General features: G+C 41.7%; 1 protein-coding gene across 2 annotated transcripts in view; it reads right to left on the bottom strand.

Moving 5' to 3' along the window:
• fam219aa (family with sequence similarity 219 member Aa) overlaps nucleotides 1–12,684 on the bottom strand; it is a 62,326-nt gene that overhangs the window by 36,676 nt on the left and 12,966 nt on the right. For both annotated transcript variants that reach the window (XM_078220642.1, XM_078220633.1), the window contains exon 2: nucleotides 3,897–3,996. In XM_078220642.1, coding sequence (XP_078076768.1) covers nucleotides 3,897–3,996 — 100 coding nt within the window. The remainder of the gene's footprint in view (nucleotides 1–3,896; nucleotides 3,997–12,684) is intronic.

Raw genomic sequence — 12,684 nt, 5'->3', positions numbered from 1 at the left:
TTCACCACATGAATCTGGGTTATATTTAGACCAAACACCTGAACCCATTCGGACAACTTGCCATTTCACTACAAAATCTGGTGTTACTTGAAGTTGTGTTATTTTATATGTTTTATAGGCCGGGGGAAAAAACAAAGTGCAATATGCTGCCATTGTTTCACTCTAACCTAAACATGCTAGTCTAATGTATAATTTTTATTTCTATAATTTTATTTCTGTAGCACATGGGACAAAACTGCTAATGCAAAGATAAAAGTATGCCTTTTATAAAATGAGTCTATGAACTGTAGAAATTCAACAAAACTGCCAGGTTTTATTGTAATCATTTTCAATTCAATAGGCACACAATAAATATTCCCCATATTCATAATGTACTTGTATGGAAGTTTATTGTTCCTGTAACTGACTAGATCTATCCACATATTCAATAAGCAATATTGGTCATGGGTAGGTTTTCTGTTACATACCTTTGTTCAGAAGTTAAATCAAAGTGACTGTTAGAATCTAAATATTATAATATTTGAAAACAGACTGAAGCAGCAAATTTATAATTTCTCCTTTTTTATATTATTTCATTGGATGTGGACAGTGCTGGTAAGCCCAGTGACTTGGTGGGCAGTGACTGTATGACTTTTAAGGGGCATCTTGACAAATACATAAATAGGAAGGGAATAGAGGGATATGGTCCCCAGAAGGGTAAGGGGTTTTAGTTCAGTCAGGCAACATGGTCAGTGCAGGCTCGGAGGGCCGAAAGGCCTGCTCCTGTGCTGCAATTTTCTTTATTCTTTGTGAGTATTTGTTGCCCATCCCTACTTGCCCTTGAGAAGGTGACGGTGAGCCACCTTGAACTGCTGCAGTGTAGTGTGATACTTTAGGAAGGGACTTCTAGGATTTTGATCCCACAACAGTGAAGGAATGGCAATTTGGTTCCAAGTCAGAATGATGTGGGGTTGGAGGGGAGCTTGCAGGTGGAGATGTTCCCAATCATCTGCTGCCCTTATCCTTCCAGGTTGTAGAAGGTTAGAGTTTTGAGTTATAACTGTGAAATCTATCCCATTTAGCATGGTGGTAATGCCACACAACACAACAGACAGTATCCTCAGTGTGAAGACAGGGTTACATCTCCACAAGGGCTGTGAGATGGCCACTCCTACCAATACTGAATATTATATTAGAAAATTGCTTCATCTATAATTTCACCTCCTGGGCACCAGCTCCAATTCTTTTTTTAATTTTAAGAGGGTCACAACTCCCACAAGGAATCTACACTCATGGAAGTACAATCATCACATGCAGAGCCTCCATTGTAGTTATGTCTGCATTCTGCAAGCAGGTGATTCAGGTAATATTTAAAAACTAGAAAGAAATGCTGATCTTTACCAGGGTTGAAGGTATTTTTGTACTCTGTGAATGTTTGCTTCCCAATTACCCCTAGCGCCCATTTCATGTCCTTTTGAAACCGACAACTCAAATATACTTTCTGTGCCACAAGCACATATTCGCCTCAATAATCCAGATTCTCTTCCCACCCAGAGAGACCCACGAAACGCAAGAACAAAAGAACTAGGAGCAGGAGTAGGCCATCTGGCCCCTCGAGCCTGTTCCGCCATTCAAGATCATGGCTGACCTTTTCATGGACTCAGTTCCGCTTACCCGCCCACTCACCATAACCCTTAATTCCTTTACTGTTCAAGAATTTATCTATCCTTGCCTTAAAAAACACTCAATGAGGTAACCTCAACTGCTTCACTGGGCAGGAACTTCAGAGATTCACGATCCTTAGGGTGAAGAGGTTCCACCTCAACTCAGTCCTAAATCTGCTCCCCCTTATTTTGAGGCCATGCTCCCCTAGTTCTAGCTTCACCTGCCAGTGGAAACAACTTCCCTGCTTCTATCTTATCTATGCCCTTCATAATCTTATGTTTCTATAAGATCTCCCCTCATTCTTCTGAATTCCAATGAGTATAGCCCCAGTCTACTCAGTCCCTCCTCATAAGTCAACCCTCTCAACTCCAAAATCAACCTAGTGAATCTCCTCTGCACCCCCTCCAGTGCTAGTATATCCTTTCTCAAGTAAGGAGACCAATATTGTACACAGTATTCCAGGTGTGGCCTCACCAGCACCTTATGCAGCTGCAACATAACCCCCTCTTTTTAAACTCCATCCCTCTAGTAATGAAGGACAAAATTCCTTCCTTCCAATGAAGGACAAAAGCAGAGATCACATTTTTTCCTGTAAGAGGCAAGCTTGAAAGGAATCACTCCATATCAAGCATGGCTGACCTGGACACTATGCGACATGGTGGCACAGTGGTTAGCACTGCTGTCTCAGCGCCAGGGACCAGGGTTCGATTCCCGGCTTGGGTCACCCTCTGTGTGGAGTCTTCACTTTCTCCCCATGTCTGCGTGGGTTTCCTCCGAGTGCTCCGGTTTCCTCCCACAGACCGAAAGATGTGCTGGTAAAGTGTATTGGCCATGCTAAATTCTCTCGCAGTATACTCGAACAAGCACCGGAGTGTGGCGGCTAGGGGATTTTCACAGTAACTTCATTGCAGTGTTAATGTAAGCCTACTCGTGACATTAATAAATAAACTTTAAACCACTTTTACTACCTAGCATAGACAGATTGAAAGGATTTATGGGTTGATAATCAATCTGTTTTACCACACATAGAACCTCCTTTGGCCATCGAGTCCTAGAGTGGGGAAAGAACCTGGAACTTCTGGTTCAGAGGCAGGGATGCCAACTACTATACCACAAACCCACCTCACTCGGTTACTTGGCGAGGAGGACGGCAAGACAAAGTACTTGTGCATACTAAGGAAAAAAAATTGCTTTAAGAATATAATTTCTTCAAAGGTTATTATAACCAGAAGACATTTACAAAAGATGAACAAGTTTCTAAAATATTGACTGTAAAATAATTCTTGTATTGCACAACACAAAATTACTAGCTGGGGGGAGCGGAAGAGTATTCCAAATTCCGTCACTTTTTAAGTATCAGTGAACAGATTATTTTCCATGTTTTGTGGTCCACCTTTATCAACCAATTCTGTATGGGTTTGAAGACAACACATCCGGATGTTCAACATTAGTTTCCCATTCCTCCCTCCTCCATAATATTGTCCTCAAATGGGATGAAACACTTTGTAATTACAAAACAATCACATTAGGAAAATCTACAGTGCATTCTATAAAACTAGCTTAATTCAAATATTATCAAGATTCAGAGATCGATCTAACCATGAAGCAGAAGGCACATGCTTGATTGCTTGGACTGTCAGGGATTTGTATCAACTTCTGTCATGTTAGAAAAATCGTCAAGAATGTTTTGTTGGACAAAACATTCCTGATCCATCTATAACAGTCACAGAAAACGTCAGCACAGATACTCAAAAAATACATCATTTGCTATAAAACACTCAAAATATAAGTAAATATTTTGCCTGAATCAGCAAAACTCAAATGTTTATACTTAAGGTATTTTGTATTACATTAATTGAGCTGGATATTGTGTACTAAAAAAATCATAAACTTTGTATTTTACCATGTTGGATAAATAGAAGAAAGTGGAATTAGAAAATTCTTTAAATTCCTATAATCACACATGGTAAAGCCACTTCAGGGCTGGGATTTTCCTTTTTTTTATTCTGTCAACTAAATCTAGAGCCATTTTACAGCAGTAAATGTGTGTACTGTGCCCATGCAGATGAAACTACAGCAAATCTGTGTCATAGTACAATCTGCTTGTTAGTATATTTCATTATGTTCAATTCAACTGTTGTGTCATCATATTAATAACACAGTTCAATATTGAACGTTAACAAGGAAGTAACCAATGATTTGCCAATAACAAAGAGTATTAAATAAAACCAATGTTGGACAATATAGCTCACCTATTTTCATCTGCAGTGGGGATGGCTTGTAATTCATTGTCACAGTCTCGCCCTCTCGGGTGTCACACTCACCTTCAGAGATGGCTGTGGCTGTGGGATCCTGTGTGGAATGACAAAGTGCATTATTATTACACTATCTAAAAGTATGTCACGCAATATTTTGAAAAACTGTGTCAAGAGAAATTAGACAATAACACTGCTTATTTGGCTTGCGTTGTGCAAATTAATTTTGAAGCTGAGTGAAGCTTGCATAAACACTTAACCAGATTGATTTCCACAGAGGAACAGGAATCAGGCATTCAGCTTATGGAGCCTCGCTGCCATTCAGTTAGATCTTGACTGATCTATACCTCAACCCAATTTATCTGTCTTTGCCCTATATCCCTCGAGAGCCTTAACTAAATAAAAACATCTGTTCTGACAAAAGGTCTTGATCATAAATGTTAACTCTGCTTCTCTCTCCACAAATGCTGCTAGTCCTGCTGAGTATTTCCAGAAATTTCTGTTTTTATTTCGGATATCCAGCATCTGGACTATTTCATTTTTATGAAAGTCTGGCTGTGTCTTGAAAGGTCCAATGTCATATCCACTGCAGACTTTAGGGGAAAAAGATGTCTACTCAAGTTTGGCTGAAGAAATGCTTTCTGATTTTGCTCTAGAGTGGCCTAGCTCAAAGTAAGATTATGCTCACCCCCTTTTTTGATTGCCTCAGCAGAAGAAATAGTTTATCTTCATTTTTGCTAATTTAACTAGGCTGATTAGAATACCCTTCAGTCTTCTATCCTCAAGGGAATAAAAGCCAATGCAACAATACAATGTGCCCTCATAACGTAACCCACAAACCATTGATGTCAGTCTCATGAATCTGCAATCGCCCTCCAAACCAGTGGATCCTTCTGGAGATGTGGCCCCAAGATCTGAACGCTGTCCTCGCACGTCAGTGTTTCCCAAACTTTTGTCAGGCAACATCCCATTCTAATGCCGCAGAATCGTTTGACCCAGGTTGAAAATTTTGTGGGCATGAGTTGTTGGGTGGGAGGTGGTGGACCTTCAGTTGAGTGGGGGAGGGAGGGGTGCAGGAGGCAGAAAAAGAGGAGAGGAACTGAACATACTCTATCTCCCCTCTCCTCCTGCTCCCCCCTTTCTTTTCTTTCCCCTCCCTCATTACAGGGAGTTGATGTAAAGACAAGGGTTCTCCAAAAATAAACACCTACCTATTCATAGGTCTTTCTGCAACAGCAGGCATCTCAGATCGCATTCCATTAGGCCATGCCCGCCAAGTAACAAGGAATTTAAAAGTCGCAAAGATTTAAAGGAGCCTCAGAAATCAGTCTGAGCTCCACAGCTACTGTTGCTGCCTCTGAGCCCCCAACCTCCAAATCTCATCTCACAACCCAAAGCTCTGCCATATGTGGTCTGTGCAAGGCTCTGTACAAATTGTGGCAAATAACTAGTTCATGGTTCATCTTAATATGTTAGAGGTAATTTTTCATTCTGGAAAGATTAAAGATATAAAGGTAATTAAAATGTTGGGCTTTATAGATTGCCAGAACGCCTAAAGAAATAGCAGTTCAAAAGGTGACCCATGCTTGTTTAAAGTTTTGGGGGCATCCCAGGACAGCTACATTGTCATGGAGATGGGTGGAAATTTCTTCATTCATTCATTCATTCATGGGACATGGGCATCGCTGGCTAGCCAGCATTTATTGCCCATCCTAGTTGCCTGATGGCAGTTGAGAATAAACCACACTGCTGTGGCTCTGGAGTCACATGTAGGCCAGATCAGGTAAGTATGACACATTTCCTTCCCGCAAGGCCATTAGGGAACCAGATGGGTTTTTCCAACAATCGCCAATGGTTTCATCGTCATTAGTAGATTCTTAATTCCAGATTTGTTTTTATTGAATTCAAATTTGTAAGTTTTAGGGCAAATCCTCCATGATTAAAAAACCCCAGAGAAGGAAAATGGCCGACTGGTTGTCAGGCCACATGAATATGCAAGAGGCTGGGAATAATCAGAAGGTCGAGACAGGGATAATCTAATAAACAGGAAACAAAGGAGAAACCATGACCAGCAGGCAAGAAGTAAATGGCCCAGCAGCAAAGACAATGAAAACAGAGATCATTCCATCCACAGACAACATCAATGATTCATCTCGCTGATGGGATTCCAATCAGGATGACTCAGAGAACATTTAAAAGACATTAAAATGTCAATTAAGGCTGTCGGCCCTTTTGTCCCAGTCAATCGAAACTATCAATGATCAGAAACTGTTTTGTGTGAGAGAATCACTGCTTCAGGTTTTAAAAAGGGACAAGCAAGCTTTGGTCTCTCTCTCTTTTCTCTTCGGACCAGCATAGCAGCACTCTTCTCTCTCTTCTCCTGTTGCTGCCTGCCTCTCGTTCGTCTCCAGCACGCAGCCCGAAGCCCACTGAGCAATTTAAACTAGGATTGCGAGTACCCTCCGGTAATTCGCGAAGTTCCCGAGATCATCATAGTGGATGAGGCTTTGGGGAAAGGGGAAGGCTTTTGCATGCACCTTTCATAGTTTAAGACACTGGTAAACTTGTGTAAAGTAAGCATTCCGTTGTGCCCGTTATAGTATTCCTTCCATAGCCATAGTCTTATAGAGCATAAGGCATTGTGTGTTGTTTTCCTGGTGTTTGGTGATTGACTTTGATGTTTTAACAAATATATATATATATATCTTTGACTTCCATTGGAGTCCGTTTTGATATTTTCAATTTCTCACCAATGATCTCTGACCAAGTCACAATATTAAATATCCCTTACCATAATTCCAGAGTCTGGAACTGAGGGTACCCTGGGCGCTTCGAAACCGCCCACTCAGGAAAGGCTGCCAGGTAGTGGATAGGCAGCAGTTTCCTTTTCTCTCTCTTGGGAGCGCTACTCTAGTGAAGTAGACGCAAGGTGGCCGTTGTTCCATCGGCGAGAGAGAGAATCACTCGGACATTGGTGGGGTTTGGGTAACGGAGAACCAAACCTAAAATAAGCCCAGTGGAGTTAAAAAGGGGATCCCGCTACAAATTCCACCACCTGTCGTGGTAGTTCTCTGGTTTCAATTTATCTGGGTGTTTTTGCTCAGTTTATAGTTGACTAAGATAGCCAAAAGTAGACAACAGTTAAATAGACTTGCACTGTAAACAGAGTAAAAACTAACTTCATAATAGACTACATAGAGCATGGATGAGGCATAACTTTAGTTATAATTTTGTGAAGAAGCAGAGCTGCAAGATTACCAAGCTTGAAATTAGTGGAAGAACTTAGAGTATTCTGAATCTCTACAGTGGTACAGAAGTTTTGTTGTCTCCAGCGACTTGTGGCAGAGAAAGTAACAAGCAGTTAGCTTGGGAGTATTGGAAAAGCAACCAGAACAAGGGACTGAGGCATCCAGTCAAAACACGATAAATGAAAATTTTATCTGAGAATAGCTGCAGCTGAAGGGAATTCTGAAGACTGGGACATACATCTGCAGGGACAAACCATAAGTAAATGATTTTATATTGAACTCTGTTCTTTGGGATGACACAGTAAGAAGTCTCAACACCAGGTTAAAGTCCAACAGGCTTATTTGGTAGCACGAGCTTTCGGAGCACTGCCCCTTCATCAGGTCATTTGGGATGATGCCATGGAATCTTTTACACCCACTTGAAAGGATACATGGGGTATGGTTTGACTTTACATCTGAGTGTCTTTTGATTGTCTTTTTGTGCCATTCTAATAGCTTTCAATGATTTGTGAACTTGGACTCCCAAATTTCATTGCTCATTTACAGCTCTTGGTTGTGACCATTTGGCAAAAAACCCTCCAATTTATCTCCCGTGTTCAAAGTCCTGACACTTCCCCACATCACTATTTCCCTACCACTACAGTGGAGAGATTAAAATTGGGAGTGTACAAAAGGCTAGAAATGGAGGGAAGCAATAGTTTTACCCACTCACTCAAAATTAGTCTACGTCAGGTTCTTGCATTTTTAAAGAATGATTTATCCACTCTTTCCCCAATCAAACTTGTTTAACATTGTAAAAACCCACATTAATTTAAATGCAACTCAGTCTACTTGTGTAATCACAATAATAAACTTTCAGAACTTTATATTTTTAAAAAGGAGGAATTTTGCTGCTTTCAGTGATCAAAACAACATTTGAAGTGATGAAACAAACGAAAATAGTTGCTTGGAAAATTCCTTACTAAAAGCATTCTAGATAATGTTTAGTTATATACTTGACTTGCATTCATCATTCTATTCAATTATTTACAGAAACACAAATGAGCAGTTTAGGTCAGTGACATTAAAAATTAACAAATTTAAATAGTGAAAATATAATTGTAGCTTCACTGTTTCTTTTAAGCAACTTGCATTTAGTAAGCTTCTTAAAAAGTGGGAAAACATTCCAAGAGACCTCTCAGGTGCATTGTCAGACAAAGACCAACGCAAATCCAAAGCAGATGTTTGGACAGGTGATGAAAAGTCTGGTCAAAGTGGCTGTCCAGCCTCCCATCTTCTACCCTCATGAACACAAGCTCATTCAAAACCCAGTTGCTCTTATCCTAATGCACAGCAGGTCTAATACCCATCCTTCCTGTGCTTGTTGAGCTGTAATGGTTCCTGGTTAAGAAAGGTCTTAATTTAAAAATTCACATCCATGTTTTCAAATCCTTCCATGGACTTGCTCTTTATATCTGTAATCTATTCCAGCCTGATAACCTTCCTCCAATTTTGGCCTTTTCAACATTTCCATTGTTAATCCCTCCTCCATTGCTGGCCATGCCTTTAGCTGTTGTGGTCTTTCTTACCTCCTTTAATATGCACCTTAAAACTAATCCTTTACACAAGACTTGGTATGAAATTTTATTGCATAATGCTTCTGTGACATGCTATAATGACATTTTATAATGTTAAACTATTACAAAAAGTTGTCATCTTAAAAAGGAGAGGAGAGAGGCAGAGGGGTTTATTCATTTCATTCCAGAGCTTAGGCCTTCAAGAGGGAAAAGCATGTCTATGTACAGGGATGCAAAGAGAGTGGGGGCTGCACAAGACCAGTACTAGGGGAGCACAGCTTATGGTGGATTGTAAACCTGGAGAAGTGCACAGAGATAGGAAACAGCAAAGCTGTGAATGGATTTGAACAAAAGAAAATCAAGTTTTTGCTTAGAAGACTTGATTCCTTCTCCCCATGTACACTATGAACAGCATGCTTTGTCTGTCTAGTGCGCAAACAATACTTTTCATTGTATAATACATGTGATAAGATCAAAATGATGCACCCATCTTAGTGTTTTTTCTGGGTAAATCTTTGCTCAAAGCTATTAAATACCACTATAAAATACCTCTTCAGGGGGGTTTAAACTAATTTGTCAGGGGGGTGGGGAAAGGAGTTGTAGTCCGGAAGTCAGTGTTGAGGGTAGTGACGTATTGGGGAAGGTGTCAAGGGTGGATACCAGTAGACAGGAAGGTGGGTTGAAGTGTGTCTACTTCAATGCAAGGAACATCCGGAACAAGGTAGATGAACTTGAGGCGTGGATTGGTACTTGAGACGACGATGTTATGGCCATTACGAAGACGTGGGTAGGACAAGGACAGGAATGGTTGTTGGATGTTCCGGGGTATAGATGTTTCAGTAAGTGTAGGGAAGCTGGTAAAAGAGGTGGAGGAGTAGCATTGTTAATCAAGGATAGTTTAATGGCTGCAGAAAGGCACTTCGAGGGGGATCTGCATACTGAGGTAATATGGGCTGAAGTTAGAAATAGGAAAGGAGCGGTCACGTTGTTAGGAGTTTACTATAGGCCCCCAAATAGTAATAGAGATGTGGAGGAAGAAATTGCTAAGCAGATTATGGATAGGTGTGGGGGTCACAGGATAGTTGTCATGGGGGACTTTAACTTTCCAAATATTGATTGGAACCTTTGTAGGTCGAATAGTTCGGATGGGGCAGTTTTTGTGCAGTGTGTGCAGGAGGGTTTCCTGACACAATATGTGGATAGGCCGACAAGAGGTGGGGCCACATTGGATTTGGTACTGGGAAATGAACCGGGCCAAGTGCTAGATTTGGTTGTGGGAGAGCACTTTGGAGATAGTGACCACAATTCGGTGTCTTTTGTTATTGCAATGGAGAGGGATAGGGCCGTACGGCAGGGAAAGGTTTATAATTGGGAGAAGAGGTAATTATGATGCGCTTAGGCAAGAATTAGGGGCCATAAGATGGGAACAGAAACTGTCAGGGAAAGGCACTAATGAAAAGTGGAACTTTTTCAAGGAACAAATACTGTGTGTCCTTGATAGGTATGTCCCTGTCAGACAGCGAGGAAATGGCCGAGGGAGGGAACCATGGTTCACAAAAGAGGTGGAATGTCTTGTAAAAAGGAAGAGGGAAGCTTATGTAGGGATGAGGAAACAAAGTTCAGATGGCTCGATTGAGGGTTACAAGTTAGCAAGGAACGAGCTGAAAAAGGGGCTTAGGAGAGCTAGGAGGGGGCACGAGAAGTCCTTGGCGGGTCGAATCAAGGAAAACCCCAAGGCCTTTTACTCTTATGTGAGGAATAAAAGAATGACCAGGGTGAGGTTAGGGCCGGTCAAGGACAGTAGTGGGAACTTGTGTATGGAGTCAGTAGAGATAGGTGAGGTGATGAATGAATACTTTTCTTCAGTGTTCACCAAGGAGAGGGGCCATGTTTTTGAGGAAGAGAAGGTGTTACAGGCTAATAGGCTGGAGGAAGTAGATGTTCGGAGGGAGGATGTACTAGCAGTTTTGAAGAAACTGAAGGTCGATAAGTCCCCTGGGCCTGATGAAATATATCCTAGGATTCTTTGGGAGGCAAGGGATGAGATTGCAGAGCCTTTTACTTTGATCTTTGGGTCCTCACTGTCCACGGGGATGGTGCCAGAGGACTGGAGAGTGGCGAATGTTGTTCCTCTGTTTAAGAAAGGGAATAGAAATGACCCTGGTAATTATAGGCCGGTTAGTCTTACTTCGGTGGTTGGTAAGTTGATGGAAAAGGTCCTTAGGGATGGGATTTACGACCATTTAGAAAGATGCGGATTAATTCGGGACAGTCAGCACGGATTCATGAAGGGCAAGTCGTGCCTCACAAATTTGATTGAATTTTTTGAGGAGGTAACTAAGTGTGTTGATGAAGGTAGGGCAGTTGATGTCATATACATGGATTTTAGTAAGGCGTTTGATAAGGTCCCCCATGGTCGGCTTATGATGAAAGTAAGGAGGTGTGGGATAGAGGGAAAGTAGGCAGATTGGATAGGTAACTGGCTATTTGATCAAAGACAGAGGGTGGTGGTGGATGGAAAATTTTCGGACTGGAGGCAGGTTGCTAGCGGAGTGTCACAGGGATCAGTGCTGGGTCCTCTGCTCTTTGTGATTATTATTAATGACTTAGAGGAGGGGGCTGAAGGGTGGATCAGTAAATTTGCTGATGACACCAAGATTGGTGGAGTAGTGGATGAGGTGGAGGGTTGTTGTAGACTGCAAAGAGACATAGATAGGATGCAAAGCTGGGCTGAAAAATGGCAGATGGAGTTTAACCCTGAAAAATGTAAGGTGATTCATTTTGGTAGGACAAATTTAAATGTGGATTACAGGGTCAAAGGTAGGGTTCTGAAGACTGCGGAGGAACAGAGATCTTGGGAGATCTATCCACAGATCTCTGAAGGTTGCCACTCAAGTGTATAGAGCTGTGAAGGAGGCCTGTAGTGTGTTAGCTTTTATTAACAGGGGGTTGGAGTTTAAGAGCCGTGGGGTTATGCTGCAACTGTACAGGACGTTGGTGAGACCACATTTGGAATATTGTGTGCAGTTCTGGTCACCTCACTATAAGAAGGATGTGGAAGCGCTGGAAAGAGTGCAGAGGAGATTTACCAGGATGCTGCCTGGTTTGGAGGGTAGGTCTTGTGAGGAAAGGTTGAGGGAGCTAGGGCTGTTCTCTCTGGAGCGGAGGCGGCTGAGGGGAGACTTAATAGACGTTTATAAAACGATGAAAGGGATAGATAGAGTGAACGTTCAAAGATTATTTCCTCGGGTGGATGGAGCTATTACAAGGGGGCATAACTATAGGGTTCATGGTGGGAGATATAGGAAGGATATCAGAGGTAGGTTCTTTATGCAGAGAGTGGTTGGGGTGTAGAATGGACTGCCTGCAGTGATAGTGGAGTCAGACACTTTAGGAACATTTAAGCGGTTATTGGATAGGCACATAGAGCACACCAGGATGATAGGGAGTGGGATAGCTTGATCTTGGTTTCAGATAAAGCTCGGCACAACATCGTGGGCCGAAGGGCCTGTTCTGTGCTATACTGTTCTATGTTCTATAAAAGACTGCCACTTCACCTCTACAGTCCTACCTTTTATCCTAACTTCTATTGCACTTGAGCTACATCTGCTTTACAGATACCTTTATTCAGATTTAAAACCTCATAACAATAGCTTATGAATTGAAAAACCTGATTCTTGTAAAACAAAACAGTATCCATAATTAAGGATGACAAGTTAAACCACAACCAATACTGATTTAATTTCAGCAAGGGGGGATTTTTAGCCACACTTCTTAGGTGTCAGTTGGAAGCATACATCCCCGAAGGACAGAATGTGACTTTTTGCCCCCACTAGGAAGATGAGTCCTAAAGAATAGTGTGCCATTGCAAGCATCACCTGCTGAATGGGGCATAAATCCAAGGTCATTGCTTATTCACATTCACAGCATATATCTGACAGAACAAATCAGTCTGAACTCTGATACCAACTCCAAGAAAAT

This window comes from Mustelus asterias, chromosome 1 (genome assembly GCF_964213995.1).
Source record: "Mustelus asterias chromosome 1, sMusAst1.hap1.1, whole genome shotgun sequence".
Taxonomy (NCBI): Eukaryota; Metazoa; Chordata; class Chondrichthyes; order Carcharhiniformes; family Triakidae; genus Mustelus; species Mustelus asterias.
This window is presented reverse-complemented; position numbering and strand designations above follow the sequence as displayed.